Below are 24,394 nucleotides of genomic sequence, written 5' to 3'. Positions count from 1 at the left end.
TTTCCTTGAAATCTATATCCTTAGAATCACTTCATTTCTGAAAATACAGACTACTTTTTAGGAATGGTACAAAACATTTATATGAAATTGCAAAAGCAGTTCTTTTGATCATGATGTCTATTAATATAGAAGAAGTGACTCATCATGATAACATAAAAATTCTGCGACAAATTGAAGAATTATCCTGCGCATCTAAAAAGCAATAAAATATCACTAAAGAGTGATCTTTAAAAATCAGAAACCCTGTCACTAAGTGAAGCCAGAGATAATTACTGATAAATTGCTTCTTAAGATAGAAAGCAGATGATCCCATTCTGACCCCATATTCTAAAGCGAAAGTTTAATTATCTATATTGGCAAGAAGCAAGAACATCTTTTTATAAGGGTTTGTGGAGCTATAACACTCAAATAAGTATCCACTACAGTTTTATTCTGACTTCTAGGTCATGTCATTCAATTAGCAGTGCTAAAATCACCTTGAGTTGACTAAATCTTAATAATAAAAAGAATGTTTTTAAATTCTTATAATTAAATTATTGTTTGTTAATGTTATATGAACTAGTAGTAATCTTAGTTACATTCTAGCTTACTGAACTACACTTATTATAATTAATCCAATAATAAAATATTCACTACAATATAATTATTTAAATTTTCAAATACAAAAAGAATATTATTACACTGCTACAGAATGTAGGAAAAATTTCTGAGCAAATGACAAACAAATGTGGATTCATGCTAAAAGCTATTAGATATCATATTATTCACATATATTTAATCATGAGGCACAAAATGGAATTAATTTTAAAGATATTAATTCAAGAAAACATGACAAAAATCTTAACAGACGCCACAGAAATGAATAATACGCCATGGATTTTGTTTTTCTGGCTACACTGGAATTTATTTATTTATTTTGCTACTGATAACTTCTTTTGTCTACAAGATGCTACTTGCTATAATGATGAAGCTATGCCATTAACCAGCCAGCAAAGATGTATCTGCCAGTCTCCACTTTATGGTTCTAGCCTTTAACAATGTTGGTTTTGCTGTCTAGTGAGGTGATTAGTTTTTTGTTTATTTGTTTGTTTGTTTTCCTACCAGGATTATTGCTAGGACTGAGTTCTAGATTACCCCACCTTTTCTGGAAGCCACTTTTTAAAGAAGTAAGAGACAGAGAGACAGAGTAAGAGCGACATCTCTAGCACTGCTCCAACATGTGTGAATCTTCCTATGTGTAGGTGAAGATCTGGGGCACAAATCCAGGTCCTTGGGAAATGGTAACATATGTGTTTTACTGGATGAACCACCACTTGACCTGTGAGATTTTGTTTGATGCCTTTTTCCCTGTGTACTTATCTGTATAAAAGATTCAGGTCAAATATTCACTACTTGCCAAAATATAGCATACATTTCAGACATATGTTTATCATCTTACAAAAATGTTATGAAATTATTTTCAGTGCATGCAAGTCTACATGGTCCATCCAGACAGAAAATACTCTGATTTTTCCTTTTCTATCAAGTTGCTATCTTTCATGACTGCTATTAGCACTCAGTGCAATTTCTCCATTTTGGAGCTAAGATGAGTCTTTGAAGAACAGAAGGCACGGATGTTCTCCATTTTCTTTAACATAAAGAGGAGGAAAAAGGTCTTATTTTTCCCAATAGGTAGACAGACTCTTGATGAATCTTAATATAGATCTCAAATATCTCAAACTTGAAATGTTATAAAATGTCGTAATTGAACCATTTCAGGAATCACTGCAGTGACTAAGAATTATATCCAGACTAATGGAAGAAAGAAATACACAACCTGAAAAGATGCAGGTTTGTGTGTATTGTTGAACTGATTTAAAATCTTGTATGTGAGACAGGTGATACTAACAGAAACTATGCACACACAAAGGTATATTTTTATATAGATATAAAACCACACATAAATAATGTATATGTTTATGTGGATGCATATTTGCTCTAAATTACACATCTCTAGTGATGAACACTAGAGAAATAAGTCAGGCATGGAAAATAGTTTTTATGTTTTGTCCTCCATGACAAAATGTTGCAGTAAGGCTGTAAATGTTCTCAGGGTATGACAGGGCTCTGTTAAAAGAAATATTGTGATCTCTTAATTCTATCAGTGATTAATTCTTGAAGAAACAGTGCAGTAATCTACTTATAATCTATGGCTTACATGAAATTTCATTTTGTATAAAAACTATGTTAGGTTATATAAGCAGAGACATTGAAATTTTTTCTTAATACTTCATGTCTACATATGAGACACTGTATTCTTACAACTTTGAATTAACTGCTAAGTATTAGTAAGGCATGCTAATTTAATTTAACTGGAGGTGAGGGTCAGTCAATTTAAGAAAATGAAAGTGTCATTGTTTTAAGGTAACCTTCTAACTGGAGTTGGAAAAAGACAGTTGTATTCAGAGATACCAGATTATTCTGTTCTCAGACTACATTATAAATATCACCCCAAAGTAATGTATGTGGCATGGCCTTCAAAGCCATATGGTTCCTGAACTATAAAAGTAAAGAATATTGTAAAATATAATAACATGTTTTCATCTTTTATATTAGTAAAGAGAAGAGACATTCACATTATTAAAAATACATTAGTTTGGTACCCAATACCCTTTTCTATTTATTAAATAACTTAATGTTCCTAATATGTATTTGCAATACAAATTGGAAAAATGTAAGGGACATTTTAATATATCTCTATATGGATGTAAATCCATTTGCTCTAAATTTGCCTGTCCCTAAACACTAGATATTTAAACGTATCAATGCCAAAATGATCACTGTTTTAGTGTCTCTCAATCTACTTGTTTTGGTAAGACTTTAGTGAGTAAACAGACATTATCAGGGCAAAAAAATGCTTTAATCTTTTAATGATTCATTTCAAGTGTGTAAATTATTATTTTTTTTAATATCACACAACATTCTGACATACCATGAGAAGTTTGTTCTAAAGTCAGCAGTCTTAGATAATTACAATTCCTGGCAAATGTTAGATAGCATATAGGAAGAGGGATGGAATTAAAGCTCTAACCATAGAAAGAAACTTCATTTTGTAGAGGAATTATAAGTCAGGTGACTTCAGAGTTCATATTAACTTCGCTTTTCTATATGTCTGCTAGTGGCCCTAATTCTTCAACTATGATGTTTATAAATGTTAATGTACATTTCTATGTGGACTTTAGTATTAAAATAAACTTAAGATCAAGCGATTTTATGTAATAAAAAATGGGTGTTTATTTTGGACTTTGTATTTCTACTCACGAATGAAGCAGAGAGATACTACCCTTTTCTGGGAGGCAAATAAGACAAATAGATCAAGTAAAAAGTCTGCAAAATTTGCTAACATTGAGAAAACATAACATTTTTATTCTTAATGTAAATATTGCTTTATAAAGTATATTTCAGTTGTGCACAGATTAAAATTAAATATATTACATTAAGATTACCAGTAAAATCCTAATCATATATGATTGATAATATCCAAATAGATCTGAAATTTTACTTTATAATTTCAACACATTATAATTATGTCTAAATTGGACATAAAAGTTTTGTATATAGATTTTAAGCATTTCAACACAAAAACTCCATCATTCTAAGTCATTTATTTTTTTCATTATCTAATTTTATCTAGTATCATTATCTTAGATAAAACTTTAATATAGTACCTTAAATATATTCAGCTTCCTATGTGTTTACTACTCCTTGTAGATGAAAAGACAATAACAAGTCTGCTGCAAAGTGAGTAAGTCGCTGGACAGACAGAAATAAAATTGAAGAGACAGGATGAACAGGTCACAATGGGACAGTAAGATTTACTATCTTTATTTGAATTTGTACATATAGGACACGTTCTTTGTTGAATAATACTTCCCCAAACTTAGTCTTGCTAACAACATTATACTCTGCATCAATTGTAATGACTTTTTCTCAGTCATTTCACTAGAAAAACTGTCAAATATTTACTATGTCAGATATAATTTTATATGGTGGAAATACAGATAAGACAGTGCTTCTGATATCACTTTTCTCTGTCTTTCTCCAGATCCCATTTCCCTTTCTATTCCTTTATGTCTCTATCAACAAAAAGAAAGGAGAAATATGGCTGTCAAGAGTGGGGAAGTCTTCATTCAAGCAGCAAGTCCCAGCTACAATCTAGTGGCAAAATAATTAAATACATAATCATGTGATGTACTAATGAAAGTGTTCAGACAAGCAAAAATAATAAATTCCACAAAAGCTATGTCTTTATTAATTCAGGAAGTGACATTGTATGTGATTAATTACAACATGTCTTGGCAAACAAAAAGAAAAATATCTGTGCATATAAAATAAAATTTTTGTGGCTAACTTTTGGTACATTTATGTTCTGAATATATATATATTTTTTATTTTCTCTGTTTCAAAAATCAATGATAATCAATAGATCTTATTTACTAATACCTTCAAGTTCCTTGCTTAATTTAGAATCCACAGTGATTCTCATTACATAGATTAATCTCCTCTCTCTGCCAAAAACTTCTGCCCAGCCACTCCTGAAAATTTTTACTCAGCATTCTCTTCTAATTATGTTATTCCCAAGCTCTAAGCTTAATGCCAAGATTTCTATTAAAATGAGTTCCTCCTAGAATACTAAATTATCAACCTTTAGGAAAACTGCATTCATTTAATATTCCTATATTTCTTTTAAAAAGTCAGTAGAGAATTCTACTCAATATGCAACCCTGAATTTTCCATCCTACTAAGCGAACATTCTCTGTTGCTCTGACATGGCAGGTTGAGTTCATTTTTCCAGTTTCAGATTGATGCCAATAAATGCCCCTCTCTATTAACAATGTTATTTTTTCTTTTACTTTTTTTCAATACAGTGACAGAAACAAACTCAGGAATTTATTATTGTACAACAGTGTTGATCAACCAGCCAATCCTTTTATTATCTATTTTAAACATGAGAGTGAGCGAGAGATAGATAAGAAGAGAATGAGAAAGACCATAACACATTTGGTTTTATAATGAGACAGAAGTTGGCATATTATCACATAGAATACTGCTGATATTTTCAGATTATACCATTGCATTAATATAAGTATTATGCAGTTTAATTTCTGTACCCTCATGAAAGTGCTTTCCATATTTATTATAATTACCTATAATCTACAAAGTGATTAATAGAAACATACAACTATATAATTATGTTTTTATATGTGTTTTATTCTTCATGGATATTTATGACATATAATGTATGAAGGCAAATACTGTTGTTAAAATATCATTATGTGGTCACATGTCAGATTTTGTGCTGTTATTTGTATGCTATTTTATATCATATCAACTTCACAGATAGTTTACAATATGAGTTTCCTTATAAACGTCAGTGAAGATCAAAGGAAGATTTTTAAAATAGACACTGGTGAGAAACATCTTTTTAAAAAATGAAAAAAAAAACTTACGGGAACCAGGAATTTTTTAATCTCTTCCAATGCATGACTCATTCGCGAATAAGCTTCTCCAGGTGGAGCAAACACTTCAATTAATACATGAAGCTCATCACTCAAGTGGGCATATTTGGCTTCTCCACTTTTCCTTAGTTCTTCTTCCTGTGAAAGAAGTTATTTTTAGAAGTAAAAATCTACTCATTTTGCACTGATTTAACGTTAACCAAGAATATGACAAAGGGTATAATCTAGAAAAAAATTTCCGCAAGTAGAAACCCTCTGAGAAATATAAAATTTGTACAAACCATTTAAAGATTTTGGAAATCAGTATTGAGAGCTTGTGTGATTAAAACAAACTGGAATAATTATCATCTACAACAGATTTTAATCAGCTAAATGAAACTGCAAACTAAGCCCCTGAAAATATTACAGGATTGTCATTAACATTTTAGTGGAAGAGTAAAATTGTGCAGATGAGTCAAAAGAACCATCACTATGGTTTCTAAAAGAATGTCAAAAATTCTAACTACTTTCTGAAAAGTAGTGAAGGAATTACTTCTTCTCAATAAAGGTGAATTAAGAATGTAAAACATTTTCATTTAAGGTCAAGCAGCATGATATCTCCATTCTTGTTATTTTTCTTAGAATTACTTTGGCAATTCTAAGTATTATCTTGTTCCAGACAAATTTCTCTAGCTTTTGTTCTATTCTCTTAAAGAAATCTGATGACTCGGAACCAGGTGGTGGTGCACCTGGTTAAGCGCACACACTACAGTGTGCAAGGACCCAGGTTCAAACCCCTGGTCCCCACCTGCAGCTTCACAAGTGGTGAAGCAGGGCTGCAGATGTCTCTCTGTCTCTCTCCATCTCTATCTTCCCCTCAGTTTCTGTCTCTATCCAATAATAAATAATTAAAGTTTAAAAAAAGAATTAAAAAAAAGAAATCTGATGACCCATTGATGTGGATTGCATTGAGTCTGTATATAACTCTGAGTATAATAGTCATTTTGATGATGTTACTGATTATCAGAGAAATGTGAACAAAAATAACATTGAAGTACCATTTTACACCTGCGAGAATACATTATATATTAGAAAAGTAGAACAATAAGTAATGGCAAGAATGTGGGGGGAAAGGTAGCCCTTTATATTGTGGTTTGGCATGAAAGTTGGTCCAACCCCTGTGAAATAAAGTCTGAAGACAACCTACATTATCACCTTGCAATTTCTCTCCTGAGAATATATCTAAAGGAAGCAAATACACCCACCAGAAGAGATCTATGTGTAATAACCCAACCCCCAAAGCAACCTAGATATCTAATGACATATGAGTAGCTAAAAAAAAATAGGATATATATACACTATAGAATACTACTCAGCCATTAAAAAAATAAAGTCATCTTTGTCTCATCTCAGATGAAACCTGAAGAAATCATGCTAAGTGAGATGAGCCAAAATAAGAGGCGTGAATACTATATGATCTCACTCATAGGTGGCATTTAAAAAACAAGATCAAAAAGAGAAAACATAAAGTAAAACTTGGGCTGGGTCTACTGTATTGGAAAGGACTCTAGGGAAGGAGGGGATGATGGAGCCAGGGGTCTCTGGTGCATGACAGTGGAAAGGGATCAAAATTGGGATTGGGCATGTTGTGTAGATACCTAGCATGAGGAAATGAGAAATTGTAAATATGTATCAACAACTGTACTGTTAACTATTAACCCCCAATAAACTGATCTAAAAGATCAAAGAATCTAAAACCATGACTTGTCTCTGAGCAATCGTTCCCACTGGCTGACATTATCATAAGTTATCATATCAACATCTTCACTATCTTTAGGTGCCTCATTTTTGTCAAAAGTGTAGATGAGATAGAGATGGTTGGTAAGCATTGCAATGGCATTGATTCTAGTAAAATGAGTAATATGTACTCCATTTAACCAAAAGCACATATTAGATAAGATTTTTCATAGGTTATGCCCAATTAATAAATGAAGCATACCTATTTCGGTTTAGGTGGAGAGCAAATCAACTTAGCATACCTATATTAATAACAGCTCTGTAGTTTCCATATACTTTTAATGTAAAACAAATATAGATTATTTACATATTTCAAAGTAGAAAACCAAACTTAAAAGGTTTTAAATAGTTTCAACAAAGTTAGGATTCAAACCCAGTTCAATTTGAAAATTGATTTGCATTTTTTTCATTTCAAGCTTTATGAAACACCTGATTTTGTAAAACAATGTGTTGGATGCTATATCATAAAACTTTTGGTTATTTGTATATCTGCTTATAGTGCCTTTAACTTTTTAAGTTGATCTTCACAAATAGATATTTTTTTTACCAGAACACTGCTTGGTGGTATGGTGGTATATTTTCTTGAATACTTGGGCCTAATAGGTTTACTATCCTTGTAATGTTACCTGTTAAATTATCCCATCATAATTTGGCTTTATATAATTACAAGTCTAAGAAGGAAATAAATTTTTGCATACCAGGTACTCACATGAATTTATTATGTGTATACTTTTTTAAAAAAAATTTTTTATTTAAGAAAGGATTAGTGAACAAAAACATAAGGTAGAAGGGGTACAACTCCACACAATTCCCACCACCCAATCCCCATAATCCCCCCCCTCCCATGGTAGCTTTCCCATTCTCTAGCACTCTGGGAGCATGGACCCAGGGTCGTTGAGGGTTGCAGAAGGTAGAAGGTCTGGCTTCTGTAATTGCTTCCCCGCTGAACATGGGCGTTGACTGGTCGGTCCATACTCCCAGTCTGCCTCTCTCTTTCCCTAGTAAGGTGTGTCTCTGGCGAAGCTGAGCTCCAGGACACATTGGTGGGGTCTTCAATCCAGGGAAGCCTAGCCAGCATCCAGGTGGCATCTGGAACCTGGTGATTGAAAAGAGAGTTAACATATGAGGCCAAACAATTTGTTGAGCAATCATGGATCCCAAGCTTGGAATAGTGGAGAGGAAGTGTTAGGGAGGTACTCACTGCAAACTCTAGTGTACTTCTGCTTTCAGGTATATATTTTGCAGTAGTTTATGGATACGTGTGCACATAAGCTCTCTCTCACAGAAACTGGTGTATATCTAGATTATGGGACTTTGTTAGAAAGTGAACTACCTGAGATGAAATTAGAGTGTACTATGAAATTAGAGTGTATTATGTGTATACTTAAATGCATACATAAATGTAAGAAATTTTGGTTTAAAAGTTAAATACTGAAGGGTGATAATTTATCATGTAAAATAAATAATAATAAAAGTTAAATACTACTAATTATCCACTTTCCAATACACCAGTTTTTCACTATATTCAAAAGAATAAAATTAATAAGAATTAATTTTTTATGTAGGAAGTAAATGGAAAAATGACATGAATAGACCTAAACTATATTAACTTTTTATTGGGAGGGATTAATGTTTATAGTAAATACAGCTGTGAGTACATGTGTAAAATTTCTGTTTTCTGCCAAACACTCTAAATGCACACCTAGGTCCTCTTTCACTATCATGCACCAGGACCTGAAAGTCCCTCCTCCTCCCAGAGTCCTTTACTTTAGTGCAGTAAATCAAACCCAGTTCAAGTTCTGCTTTGTATTTCCCCTTGTGTTCTTATTTCTCAACTATGGTCTATGAAGAAGACTACTCCATATTCATCCTTCTCTTTCTGGATGATCTCACTTCACATGATTCCTTCAAGCTCCATCCAAGATGAGGTAAAAAAGATAATTCCCTTATTTTTTACAGTTGATTAGTATACTGCATTGTGTATATATACAACAAATTTCTCAGCCACTCATCTAGGTTGCTTCCAGATTTTGGCCATTAAAAATTGTACTATTATGAATATAGATACATACACATCTTTTTGGATGGGTGTGTGTGGTCTTATAGTATGTATATGCAAGAGAGAAATTAAAGGGTTGTAGGATAGGGACATTTCTTTTTTTTAATTTATTTTTTATTTAAGAAAGGATTAATTAACAAAACCATAGGGTAGGAGGAGTACAACTCCACACAATTCCCACCACCCAATCTCCATATCCTATCCATATCCTAACTTGGTGGCTGAAAAGAGAGTTAACATACAAAGCCAAACAATTTGTTGAACAATCATGGACCCAAAGCTTGGAATAGTGGAGAGGAAGTGTTGGGGGGTGGTACTCACTGCAAACTCTAGTGTACTTCTGCTTTCAGGTATATATTTTGCACTAGTTTATGGATACGTGTGAACATATGCTCTCTCACACAGAACCTGGTGTATATCTAGGTTTTGGGACTTTGTTAGAAAGTGATCCACCTGGGATGGAATTAGAGAATACTATGAAAGGAAAGGTCTCACCCGCATAATGAAGCTGAAGGGTTGTCATTCCACACCTGAAGTCTCTGGACACAGTCTGAGCTGAAGCATGTTGAGGTGGCAATTGATGCATTGATTAGGTTGTGATTGGCAGATGCAATATTATTTGATATGAATTGGGAGAGGCATGCGGGAAAGTGGTATCATTTCTAGCCTTCTGAGAGTTCCCCAGACTGCTCTCCACAGGAGTTGGACCAATTTACACTTCCATCAGCACTGCAAGAGGGTCTCATTGTCCCCACAGCCTCTACAGCATTTGTTGTTGTTATCCTTTCTGAGATATAACATTCACACAAGGGTGAAGTGGTATTTCATTGTTGGGTTTATTTGAATTTCTCTGACAACAAATAACTTGGAGCATTTTTTTTCATATGTCACTTCTTTGGTGAATATTTTATTCATATTCTCTCCCCAGTTTTGGACGTGGTCTGCTGTTGTTCTTGTTGCTGAGTTTGATGAGCTCTTTGAATATTTTGGTTATTAGCCCTTTTTCTGATGCATGGTATGTAAGATTTTTTTCCCATTCTCTGAAGAGTTTCTTCATTTCGGTGGTGGTTTCATTTGCTGTGCAGAAGCTTTTAAATTAGTTGTAGTCCTATTGGCTTATTTTTGTTTTAGTCTTCCTTACAACTGGATTTGTAGCATTGGCAATACCTATAAAATTTACATGAAAAATAATTCCACCAATATTTTTCTCTAAGTATTTGATAGTTTCTGGTCTAACACCAAGTCTTTGATCCAACTGGAGTTTACTCTTGTGTCTGGTGAAATGCAACATTTCAGTTTCATTCTTCTGCATGTTTTAATCCAATTTATCCAATACCAATTGCTGAAGTGATTATCCATTTAATAGTTTGGGACCCCTTATCAAAAATTAGATGCATAAGTGTGGAGGTTTATTTATGGGCTCTCAATTCTATTGCACTGGTCAGTGAGTCTATTTCTGTTCCAGTACCATGCAATTTTGATTACAATTGCCCTACAATCTAGTTTGAGATCTGGGAGTGTAATACTTCTAGCTTTGTTCTTTTTATATTCTCAAGATTGTTTTAGCAATACACTAAATTAGATTTTAAAAGACTCAAAAAATGTGTTGATTATGTAAGTTAACTGTATGGCCCAATTTAGTATGTTTGTCTAATTATAAATCCTATCTTGATGAAGTTCAAAGAAAGTTGAATGTGTGCCTGGTTTATCATCTATCCCAATCTACTCTTGTCTCTCTTAAGAGCAACAGCTTTCAGACTGGGAATGCACTCTTTACTTTTGTGGGCAAATATTCTATCCCTGATTAGGACTTTACATAAAATAGTTATTTGTAGTGACAAATTTTGAGTTGGGGATAGTGGGGAGAGAAGCAGTACTTGGTTGAACAAATATGCAGCCATTGGTTGCAACCAATAGCAACCAATGGCTGCATATTTGTTCAGCCAAGTACTGCTTCTCTCCCCACTATCCAATAGCACAGCTATATACAAGATACTGGGTACTGTACAACAAACCCTAACAAAAGGACTTTTCAAAGTTAACCCAGTTACCAAATAATGTGATGATAACATTAACTATCCATTGTCTTTTTGAACCCTAGACAGCAGGAACCTCACATCTCCACTACAGAGCCTCTACTTCCCCCAGTCCTGGAACCATTGGATAGGGCCCACTTTCCCGCATGCCTCTCCCAATCCATATCAAATAATATTGCATCTGCCGATCACAACCTAACCAACACAACAATTGCCACCTCAACATGCTTCAGCTCAGACTGTGTCCAGAGACTTCACGTGTGGAATGACAACCTTTCAACTTCATTACTCGGGTGAGACCTTTCCTTTCATAGTATACTCTAATTTCATCTCAGGTGGTTCACTTTCTAACAAAGTCCCAAAACTTAGATATACACCAGTTTCTGTGAGAGAGAGCATATGTTCACACGTATCCATAAACTACTGCAAAATATATACCTGAAAGCAGAAGTACACTAGAGTTTGCAGTGAGTACCCCCCACACACACACACTTCCTCTCCACTATTCCAAGCTTTGGGTCCATGACTGCTCAATTTGTTTGGCTTCATATATTAACTCTCTTTTCAGTCACCAGGTTCCAGATGTCATCAGGATGCCAGTCAGGCTTCCCTAGACTGAAGACCCCACCAATGTGTCCTGGAGCTCCACTTCCCCAGAGACCCACCCTACTAGGGAAAGAGAGAGGCAGACTGGCAGTATGGATCAACCAGTCAACGCCCATGTTCAGCAGGGAAGCAATTACAGAAGCCAGACCTTCTACCTTCTGTAACCCACAATGACCCTGGGTCCATGCTCCCAGAGGGATAGAGAATGGGAAAGCTATCAGGGGAGGGGGTGGGAAATGGAGATTGGGTAGTGGGAATTGTGTGGAATTGTACCCCTCCTACCCTATGGTTTTGTTAATTAATCCTTTCTTAAATAAAAAATTAAAAATTAAAAAAAAGGAAACTGGAAAAAAAATATGCAGCCATGAGGATAAGTACATATTTCTCTTCTCTTTGGGTTCTATGAGATGGTGTTAAATCTGAAGGAAAAATGCTTTTTGGAAAATGGTAGAGTGGTTAAATCAGATCCTTGCTTATATTTCCTCCTTCTCTATACTTTCTAAGCTGGTGTAAAGCTTGTTATTAAAGATTACTTATGGGGCTCAGAAGATAAATTTCCTGGAAGCATGTATATTTGTCATGCACTTGACTTAGGTTTAAGCCCTGCATTTCATTGGTGTACCACAGTTACCATATCTAGGGATGGAGGTTGAGTGGACTGTGTTATAACTGTGTTATAACTCTCTGTCTCTTTCTTTCTATATAAATTTAAAAAAATGAATGAAAAATTCAGCCCAAGAGTGGTAAAATTATATATGTGTAAAATCTCAGCACTATAAAAACAGTAAAAAATAAATTACTTACTACCCAGATTTAATGATTTGTATACTAAATGGTGTCTCACTAAAATAAGAATTTTAACCTTTGTTTATTTTTAATTTTTAAAATTATTTTTATGAGAGATCAGAACACTATAATATCTAGTACTGGATAGCCAACTTAGAATTTCACACATATAAATCATAATTACTAGCAAAGCATAACATCTTTTAAACAAAAGTAATTGAAAATATCAAATCTGATTGATTTACATGTCCTTAAATATTCTACCCCACACATTATATCTTTAGGTAAAACATAAGACATACTAGCTTTTACTAGATCATATATAGTGAAAAGTAAGGCACTAAAAGAGTATAATTTGAATTACATTAGAGTATTTAATTGTTAAAAGGTTTTTTAAAGGAAGCTTCCTCTTAGGCATTATCATTTGTATTATATCTTCTACAAATGAGTTTTACTGATTTGCAAAATAATTTAATAGGAAATTTTTCTTAATTTAAAATAACATGCTCATTAAGGAAAACCTAAAAAAAAAATCCCCCAAAGAACAAGTACATATGATTTTGCAGCTGGGAAGCATATATAGTGTAGAAATGGATTGTTTGAGGCCTCAGATTCAGTGCTTGTCACAATTTAGATCTGAATACTGTTCTGGAAAAAATTAAATTTAAAAAATTTTGGGAAAAGCAAAATATTATATTTCACTTGGATAGTGCACCTGCTTTGCTATGTATACAACTCAGGTTCAAGGCAGGCCCCCAGTTGCATTGGAGGGAATTTCAGTGTTGTCTCTCTGTAACCAGTTTGGAAAGGTAAAGCACTGTGATTACAAAAGAAAATATATTTCCACAAAAATATTTTGTATCAATAAACAAACAACTATAGATATCCTAGCAATTTTAGTGTTTTCAAATTTGTTTTTATAGTAATAATAGTGCAATTGTCATGATTTTTATCTTCCTTAAGGCAAAGCTAAATTGTTTCCATAAACTTGCCCAAAGTTATATACACCATATATAGTGGAGTTGGTTATAGTACAGGTAATCTCACATCAGAGATCAAATCCTTAATCACAATGGGTGTGTTGTGCCTATGGGCTATAAATTTTCAGAGTTTTTTTTTTTTTCCCCAGAAAGAGGGTGAGAGACAGAGAGGGAAAGACAGAAAAGGAAGATGTCACACACTGAACTATATCCCGTAAACATTCCCTTTTGCATGCTGCTTGCATGTGGTGATTTCAGACATTGAACCTAGATCTTGCACAAGGAAAAGTGTGCAGTCTACCAAGTGAGTGCTTTTGATGGCCCACTGAGCTAAGCACACATAGTATGAGGCATAAGGACCCAAGTAAAGATACAAGAATGAGCCTCCAAGCTCCCCACCAAAAGGGTGATCACTTCACAAGCAGTGGAGGAGGTCTGTAGATGTCTTTCTCTCTCCTCTATTTTTCCCTTCCCTTCTCAATTTCTCTCTGTCCTATCCAATAAAAGGGGAAAAATATATGGCCCTCAGGAGCAGTGGATTAGTAGTATAGGCACAGAGCCTAAGTGATAACCCTGGAGACAAAAGACAAAACAAACAAAAAACTATTAATTCAAACAGATTTCCTTATTCATATACTATTCTTTCTCTTCTGATGTTGTTTCTTGATGTTGGTCTATGACTTTCTTATATTATCTTCATTTTTGCCATTTTAACAACTTATATTTTATTAGTGATTTGCTAATGAACTGTAAAAATATAAGATTTCAAGCCTGTCATCTTACTAAGCACCTACCACCAAAGTTCTGTGCCCCCTTATCCCTAATAACCACAACAGATCTTGCAAAATTTGCAAAACAGTTTGGTCAAGTTTTCTTTCTCTTTGCAAGTTAGAATGTTTTAATTATCATGGTTTGGGTTCTGGCACAGTGGATGAGGTCCCAAGCATGATGTCCAAAGTTTGATCCCTGTCAGTGCATGTGCAAATATGAGGTCTTTCTCTTTCTCTTACTAGTTCACAAATAAATAAATAAATAAATAAATAAATAAATAAATAAAATCTTTAAAAATTATCTATATTCCACATCTGAGCGAAACTACCTGGAAGTTGTCTTTCACTTCTTGGTTTATCTTACTAAGCATGACTATCACCAGTTCCATTAATTTTATTCCAAAGGACACAAACCATCTTTTTAAAATGGCAAGTGTATTCCCCTTAATATATATCCTACTGTAATGTTTGTATCTGGTATTTAGTTTATGGACATTAAGCTTGTTTAATGTTCTATAAGAATGTAGGCAAGGAATCTGTGGTTTCACCCTGGGTAATAACCAGAAAGTAGGTTTTAATAAGTCACCAGCTACCAGGTCATTGTGGGCAGCTATTTAGGTATGTTATATAGCAGGCAGAGAACAGTCTTGCAGACTATGAGTCAGTAAGAAAGTGCTTCTCCTGACGTCTACCCTTACAGCTTTTACAATGGAAACTGAACTTCAATATGGAGACCTCCAGAACTAGACTTAGCAACCTACCATGGTCATCAACTAAACATGAAGTTTTCTTTTTTCTTAATGTTCATGTATTCCCTTTTGTTGCCCTTGTTGTTATATTGCTATAGTTATTATTGTTGCAGTTGTTGTTGGATAGGACAGAGGGAAATGAAGAGAGGAGGGGAAGATAGAGAGGGAGAGAGAAAAATAGACACCTGCAGACCTGCTTCACCGCTTGTGAAGCCACTCCCCTGCAGGTGGGGAGCCAGGGGCTCAAATTGGGATCCTTACACTGGTCCTTGTGCTTTGCACCACCTGCACTTAACCCACTGCGCTATTGCCCGACTCCCAACATGAATTTTTTAAGGTCCTTCCACGATCAGCTGAAAACGGTGAAGTCACCATTTTTTATAGCTGAGTAGTATTCCATTGTGTATATATGCCACAACTTGTTAAGCCACTCATCTGTTGTTGGACACCTGGGTTGCTTCCAGGTTTTGGCTATTACAAATTGTGCTGCCAAGAACGTATGTGTACACAGATATTTTTGGATAGGTGTGTTGGGTTCCTTAGGATATATCCCCAGGAGAGGCATTGCAGGATCATAGGGTAGGTCCATTTCTAGCCTTCTGAGAGTTCTCCAGACTGCTCTCCACAGAGGTTGCACCAATTGACATTACTCATCAGCAGTGCAGGAGGGTTCCTTTGACCCCACAACCTCTCCAGCATTTGCTGCTGTTACCTTTCTTCTTAAATATCTTAGCACATTATTAATGATATTTTTGCTGTTTATATTGTTGATTTATATGAGTTATTTGTATAAATTGTATTTAAATCCCTTATAGAATATGTAATATGCAAAATACTCCCAATAAAAAATAAAAGTGTCATTTTGTTTTTGTGATTCATTCTTCCATTATAGGAAAGTTTAGTTTGAAGTAGTTCCATTTCTACTTCCACTTACTTTTACTTTCATTTCCCTTGACATTGAAACTGAGTCCTAAAGTCATCTCAAAAAAAGTTTCTTCACATACAATAGGAGAGGAGGTTATCAAAGAGGCTCATTTCCAGTGGTGTTATATGGAGCCACTAGAGTTCCAGAAAAGAGTTTGTGGACCATTTTGAAACAAAATGAGAATTCTTTCTAATTCCATTCAACCATACTAGCTCAAGTTAGACCTTTTTATATATTAAAAAATACAGGAAAGAGGGCACTGTTATACATGCCCAGTAAACTAAACAAACAAACAAACATTATAAATGATGATGCCCAAGGTTTCTCATAGTTTCAGTTTTTATGAGTCAATGTGACTTTCCTTCACTGGTACCTTCATCTTGAAACTTAAAACTTGAATATTAATCACCCAGTATCTTCTTTTTAAAAATAATTTTATTAGGAGGTTAATGGTTTACAACAGGGTTGTTGACACATATGTACAATTTCTCACCTCCCTGTCTTAGTAATCTGCAAAACATTCTCATCCCCAACTTATGTCCTTTCCATCAGGACTTAATGCTTTTCAACCCCCTTTCTTCCCTCCTTCCACAGAGCTTTCTGCTTTGCTGCAGTAAAATTCAAAACTATAACCAAATAATTTGGTAATGGGGTTAACTTTGAAAATACCATTGTTAGGATTTATTGTGGAATACATGACCTCAATTTATGACCTTTTATGCTATTTACATATAGCGTATCTTATAAAGGAACACCACCAGTTGCTTCTGTTCTCCCTGATATAAGCTTCTAGGAGATTTAATATTTCAAAGAAATATTATTAGAAATGTTATTAACAACTGAGCCCACTATTAAAATTCAATATGATTACCAATTTGAAGTCTTAAGTGCTTAGACTGAAGGAACATATACTCAGAGCTATGGTGTATGCAACAAAAAGTTTGAGACATTCGATCCACTCATAAATTGAATAGTCATTTGTGAGACTATACATTAATTAGAATCTATATTAACACCATTCTCACCAGGAAAGATCTGTGTCCCATCTCCCCTTCCAGTCCCTGCCAGTGAAGCTGAACATCTACTCTCACCCTCCACCCAGAGATTTTTACTTTGGTGCCATACCCATTATCTATTGCTTTCTTAAACCCTAAGACAGCAGGAAATTTCCCCTTTCTCTGTAAAGCCCATATTTCTCCCAGTCCTGAAACCTCTAGGGTGGGGCTCACTTTGCATGCTTCTTCCATTTCATACCAACCGATACTATATCTGCTGATCCCAACCCATTCAATGAAATAAGTACCACCTCAGTATGTTTCACTTTGGACTGCATCCAGAGATGTCAGGTGAGGAATGTCAACCCTTCAGCTTCATTACTCTGGTGAGATCTTTCCTAGCTCAGAGGATGCCTTAATTCCACTTCAGGTACTTTTCTTAACAAACCTCAAAACCTAGATATAGACTAGGGTGCATGAGATAGGGCATATGTACATGTTACCATACATTAGGGAAAAAACATGTACCCTAAAGCAGAAGTGCACAGTAGTTTGCAGTGAGTCAATAAATGTAGCAAGCAAGCAGAAAGACCTAAAATGACACCATAAAATACCTAATCAAATAGTTTCTAGTTAGACATAGATACCCTCCTCACCTACCTCCTATTTCACATTCCTCAATTACTCCAAAGATAAACTTGTCAGACAAAGGAAGGATTACAAAAGCTGAATAAGGGCAAGAGACTGGCATACTTTTTTTAAAAAATTATTTATAAAAAGGAAACATTGACAAAACTATAGGAAGTCCACACAATTTCTACCACCAGATCTCTGTATCCAATCCCTTCCCCTGATAGCTTTCCTATTCTTTAACCCCTGGAAGTATGGACCCAAAGTCATTGTATGATGCAGAAGGTGGAAGGTCTGGCTTCTGTAATTGCTTCCCCACTGAACATGGGCGTTGACAGGTCGATTCATATTCCCAGCCTGCCTCTCTCTTTCCCTAGTAGGGTGGGGATCTGGGGAAGCAGAGCTCCAGGACACATAGGTGGGTCTATCTGAACAGGGAAATCTGCTTGGCATCATGGTAGCATCTGGAACCTGGTGGCTGAAAAGAGAGTTAACATACAAAGCCAAACAAACTGTTGACTACTCATGAACCTAAAGGCTGGAATAATGCAGATGAAGAGTTGGGGGAGGAGTCCTCCATTTTGTAGGTAGCTGGTAGGCATATTTTAGTTATAGTCCAAATGGCCTGTGGCTATACTAGTTTTTTGTTGTTGTTACTATTGTTTTTTCCCTGAGCCTGAAATCTGATATGCAGGTGGATCCAGGTTATTATATGGGGAGATGTTGTCATGGCTGGAAAATGAACAGAAAGCTGGATCAGGGAAGAGAGTAGCTCCCAAATATGGGAAAGGGGTATAAATATTGTTGACCTTAAACCCCATTGATTTGATTTGATTTGGTTTGTGGCCCATATTCAGCTTAGGAGCCTATGTGACCTCTGTATCTCTCTAGATCTGAGCTCACATTCTGTGGTCATGAGTAGGAACATTCAAGACTAGCATACTTTAAAGATGACTCTTTAGTCGCTACTACAGGACACCCCATTACCTGGGCCCCTAGTCAGGAGGTCCTGGGATAAACACACAGACATGATGGGCCTAGACATCTAATGGATCCCTCTCACCACTGTCACTGGTTATCTCCATCAGTAACAACATAATGGACCCCTCTTTGGGCCCCTATTGGACCTTGCCCTCAATGTGAATCAACAATGGTAGGGAATGGTCCATTTTCTGAAGGGAAGTTGTATAGCATACTCTACCTATCACCGGAGGATGATGAGTCTTGAAATTGGTGCAGACTGGAATATTCCTAGGCGTGACCACTGAATGTGAGCTCAAACCCACAGGGATGCAGAGGTTAATAGGCTCCTGTACTGACTACGGACCCCAGATCAAATTGATGGTGTTTACAATTAACAATATTTATAATCTTTCCCCATATTTGGAAGATACTCTCTTCCCTGATCCAGCTTTCTAGTCCTTTTTCCAACTATGACACCATTCCCCCAGACAATAACCTGCATCTACCTGCATATCAGTTGTCAGCGTAGGCAAAAATTAGTAGGGGCATGGGCCCTTTGGAATATACCTAAAATAGACCTACTAGCATTTTCTAAAACTGAGACCCCAAATTTTTATCTGCAATATTCCAGTCTTTAGGTTCATGATTAGTCAACAATTTGTTCTGCTCTATATCTTACTTCTCTTTCAGCCATCCGGTTCCAGATGCTATTATGATGCGAACCTGACTTCCCTGGGCAGACGACCCTACCCATGTGTCCTGGAGACCTGCTTCTCCAGAGCCCTGCCCCACTAGGGAAAGAGAGAGACAGGCTGGGAATATGAATTGACCTGCCAACACCCAGGTTCAGGGGGAAGCAATTACAGAAGCCAGACCTTCCACCTTCTGTACCTCATAATGACCCTGGGTCCATACTCCCAGAGTGATAAAGAATGGGAAAACTGGGAGTCAGGTGGTAATGCAGGTCTGCAGGTGTATATTTTTCTCTTCCCCTCTTTGTCTTTCCCTTCTCTCTCCATTTCTCTCTGTCCTATATAGCAATGATGACCTCAATAATAACAACATTAATAACTACTACAACAGTAAAAAACAACAAGGGCAACAAAAGGGAAAATAAATAAATACAAAAAAATTTTTTAAACAGTGGGAAAACTTTCAAGGGATGGGACAGAATACAGAGTTCTGGTGGTAGGAACTGTGTGGAACTGTGCCCCTCTTATCCTATGGTCTTGTCAATATTTCCATTTAATAAATAAAAATAAAAATACATTTATTCATTTATCATTGAGCATTATAATGAAGCTGTCACATGTATTTTAGATGTATTATGTCACTGAACATTTAGGTGACCACTGAAAGTAGCAAAGTGTAGTTGACAGAGAAAAAGAGTATTTGGGGTTCAGATAAATTAAGATTTACCACAATGACCTTGGGTCCATACTCCCAGAGGGATAAAGAATAAGAAAGATATCAGGGGAGGGGAGTGGATATGGAGGTCTGGTGGTGGGAATTGTGTGAAGCTGTACCTCTCTTATGCTATGGTTTTGTCAATATTTCCTTTTTATAAATAAAAAATTTGTTTAAAAATCATCTGGCGGTGGGAATTGTATGGAGTTGTACCCCTCTTATCCTATGGTTTTGTTAATATCTCCTTTTTTAAATAAATAAAAAAATTAAAAAGAACTACTTTTTAAAACAAAAGAAAAAATATTTAAATTGATGGTTTAATGTTTATTATTGATGACATTAGAAGAAAATTACTATATATTTGAGCCTTAGTTTTTGGTCTTTTTTTTTTTTTTGTCTTTTCTAGGATTTTCAATCTCCAAGAAGAATTTTTCAGGTAGAAATACAGAGATTGAGACAAAGAGAGAGTTATTGAGAAAGAGACATCACAGAACCAAAGATACTCCAATATTTTAATCTGAGTTCTGGGCATAATTTAGTCAGCCAGCCAGAACCATAGTTTCTTAATCCACATAATAAAAGACTAAGTCTTCCATGTAAAGATAAGTTAATGTATATAAGTTGCAAGTATAGTGTCTATAAGCTCAATAGACTATAAACTCAATAAAATTAAAGTTTTTCTCTCATAAGAGAAAAGTTAGCTGTAGTCATTCAGATAATAATAATTTAATTTGGACTACCCAACTTCAAAAATACACTGATGTTAATGGGTATTTATTATGAACATTAAATTCACTTGGAAGAATCTAGTTACAAAAGTTTCAAATTAAGCATTGTTTCAACAGAACATAGAGTGCATCAGTTTCTGTTGGTTAATTTATTAGGAAAGTCTATGTAAATGCATAACTTTAAGAGAGCATACTATATGCTTGAAAATTATTTTGAAACTAAGAGCTATGTGTGAATTTTAATTCAAATTTCATATGAATCATTAATTCAATGAATAAAGTATGTCATGTAGATCATATTACATTGATATGCTACTTATTATAGTTATCAGTTTAGGTGCTGCACACTGGGGTTAAGATCACAGCTTTTCCCACTGAATCTTGCATAAACTGGGGCAAGTGACTTCATTAAATCAGGTTAAACTTCCTCATGATTGAACAATAATAACAGTACTAACAAAGCAAGTACTAATCAAGTATAGCTGTCATTAAACATTACTGTGCTAAATACTTTTAACTTAAAGCAATTGGTTGAATTACACATTCACTGAAAGAGTTACTATATTAGGGCTGGGTGGTGTCATCTGGTAGAGCACACATATCAACCCCAGTTCCCACATGCAAGGGGTGAAGCTTCACAAGCAATGAAGTAGTGTTCCAAGACTCTCTCTATTCTCTCTCTCTCTCTCTCTCTTTCTCTCTTAATCCCTCTCTACCCCTTCCCACTTGATTTCTCTCAATCTCTATCAAAATTTAAAAATAAATAATTTTCTTAATTAACAAATTGAAAAGGCATCTGAGAGCAGTGGATTTGTTGTACAGTAACCAAAACCCAGCAACAACTCTGGTAGCAATAAAAGAGAATGAAAGAAAGGAAGGAAGGAAGGAAGGAAGGAAGGAAGGAAGGAAGGAAGGAAGGAAGGAAGAAAGAAAGGCAGAGCCAAGATGGTGACTTGGAAACAACATTTGGCGTGAGCTCCAAAAAAAAAAAAAAAAAAAGCAGCTTACAACCTGGGATTCTGTGAAAGGGTAAATAAAGGTAGTCAGGGTGACACCAAAAGAGTGTCCTATAACCCACTCTTGGGCTATCAAACAGAGGCTATGGACAAAGAAAGGCAAATCTTTGACTTCTGAACATACCATTCCCCCCACCCCAGAAGGGTTGGCCAGTTGCTCCTAGCAGGCTTCCAGCAGAGCTATTTTCTTTACCAAGATTCTTGGCACAACAGGGGTGACATTCCAAACTTTTTCTTTTATCCTTCCCTTCTCTCTCTCTCTGACTGTAGCTCTATTTGAGTGACAAAATGTCTGACCAATCAGAGCCTCAGCCCTGTCTGGGAAAGACTGCCTGCATGGAGGATATATATATATAATATATAAATATATATATATAAATTATATATATATTATATATATATTATATATATAAATATATATAATATATATAAAATTATATATATATAATTTTTTTTTATAATTGGTTCTGTTTGCTCAGGATGCATGCAGCCAATCTGAAGCAATCCAAGCTGCAGACTGTTAGGGTGTTTTACTATTTTTTATTTTATTATTACTATTATTATATATGTGTGTCTCTTTTCCCTCCTTTTCAAGTTGACAAAAATTAACCACTGTTGCCTTTTACATTAATAGATGACTGAGTGTCCTATCCATTGTGAGAGAAACTCTTTCCTTTCACTGCTTTTTTTTCTTTATTTCTTCTTTTCTTCCTTCTTCTGCTCTCTGAATTCAGTGACACTTGTTTGTGAATTATTTTGTGGAAGAAATCTGACTCTGAGTGAACTCTGTGTATGTGTGTCTCTCTCTTGTCTCTCTTTTCTAATTTCCTTTCTCCTCTTGCTATTCCTATAATTGATAGTGTAAAGTAGATTTGTATAATTATCTAACTTTGCTTTCCCTTTTTTCCCTTTCTCTTTCTCTTGGTTTTGTTTGCTATTTTTTTCTTGGACTGGAGGTGTTGTTTGGCTAACTGGTATTGACTGAACTGCATCAATCCTTGCTTCAGTTGCTATTGTTGTAATTTCTGAGGTTTATGACAGCATTTGTGAAAAGTTTTTAGTGTAGTGTGGCTGCTACTCAAAACACAACAACTGAAGAATGACAGAAGAATACAAGTCACATCAATAAAAAAAATGGTTAAACTAAGAGCTAATAAAACTGCTACCACAATGAATCAGAACAGGAGTCCAGAAAAAACTTCATATCAGACAAAAATAACTATATATAAGAAAAGCATGCAAGCAATAATAAACCTAATACTCACAGAAATGAAGACAACTATGGAGGAAAGGGCTATTAGGATTAGGGAAACAACAGATGAGACCCTCAAGGAAAACACTAGCTACCTTGAGGTAATTAGAGAACTGAAAGCTGAAATAGCTGATCTAAAAATGCCAATCAGCAGAACAAGCTGATACTATAACTTAACTGAAGAAAGAAGCTGACAGTAGGGAAAGCAGATTAACAGAAACAGAAAACAGAATTAGCCAGACAGAGGATGACCTAGAGAAAACAAAGAAATAGGTAAAGAGCTCAGAGATTAAAAGAGACAGAAAACAAGAGATATAGGGATGATCTCAAAAGAAGTAACATTCCTAAAAATTGGCCTACCAGAGGAAAAAAGAAAGGAAGGGGAAGTAAACATCTTAGAGGAAATAATAGAAGTAAACCTCCCAGGCCTAAAAACCAGAAAGGACATTAAGATTCAAGAGATCCAGAGAGTCCCAAACAGAATCAACCCAGACCTGAAGACACTATGACACATCATAGTTACAATGAAGAAAAAGTAAGCATAAAGAAAGGATCCTAAAGGCTGCAAGAGAAAAACAGTAAGTCACATACAGGGGAAAACCCATAAGACTATCAGCAGACTTCTCCACTCAAACTCTAAAAGCCAAAAGAGAATGGCAAGACATCTATCGAGCCCTGAATGGAAAAGAGTGTCAGACAAGGATAATATATCCTGCTAGACTTTCATTCAAACTAAGTGGAAGAATCAAAACCTTCTCAGACAGGCAACAGTTAAAGGAGGCAACCATCTCCAAGCCTGCCCTGAAAGAGGTTCTAAAAGACCTTATTTTATTTTCTTTTAAATTTATTTATTGGGGAGACCTCATATAAACAAGAACATCACTATAATACTTGCCATATATCAGAGCAAATAAAAAACTATTGAATAATGGCACTAAAATACATTAAATCTATAATATCAATAAATGTCAGAAGCTTAAACTCAGACATTAAAAGACACAGAGTGGAAAGATGGATAAGAAAAAAAAACAACCATATGTTGTTTGCAAGAAACCCCCCTGACCCAACAAGACAAACACAGACTTAATCATACAGGCTAATGGACCACAAAAAAAGTCAGCAACAGCATTCTAATTTTTGACACAATAGACCTTAAACTACATAAAGTAATAAAAGATAAGCAAGGCCATTACATAATAACTATAGAATCAATCAACC

At 35.1% G+C, this 24,394-nt stretch overlaps 1 protein-coding gene across 3 annotated transcripts in view; it reads right to left on the bottom strand.

Annotated features, from left to right (window-relative positions):
• KHDRBS2 (KH RNA binding domain containing, signal transduction associated 2) overlaps positions 1-24,394 on the bottom strand; it is an 829,362-nt gene that overhangs the window by 436,627 nt on the left and 368,341 nt on the right. For all 3 annotated transcript variants that reach the window (XR_009549510.1, XM_060189997.1, XM_060189998.1), the window contains one exon: positions 5,490-5,636. Coding sequence is in view for 2 of the 3 variants with exons in the window: in XM_060189997.1 (XP_060045980.1) it covers positions 5,490-5,636 (147 nt within the window). In the remaining variant the exon portion in view is untranslated. The remainder of the gene's footprint in view (positions 1-5,489; positions 5,637-24,394) is intronic.

This window comes from Erinaceus europaeus, chromosome 4 (genome assembly GCF_950295315.1).
Source record: "Erinaceus europaeus chromosome 4, mEriEur2.1, whole genome shotgun sequence".
Classification (NCBI taxonomy): domain Eukaryota; kingdom Metazoa; phylum Chordata; class Mammalia; order Eulipotyphla; family Erinaceidae; genus Erinaceus; species Erinaceus europaeus.
Note: the sequence above shows the minus strand (reverse complement) of the source record. Positions and strands in the feature narration are given on the sequence as shown.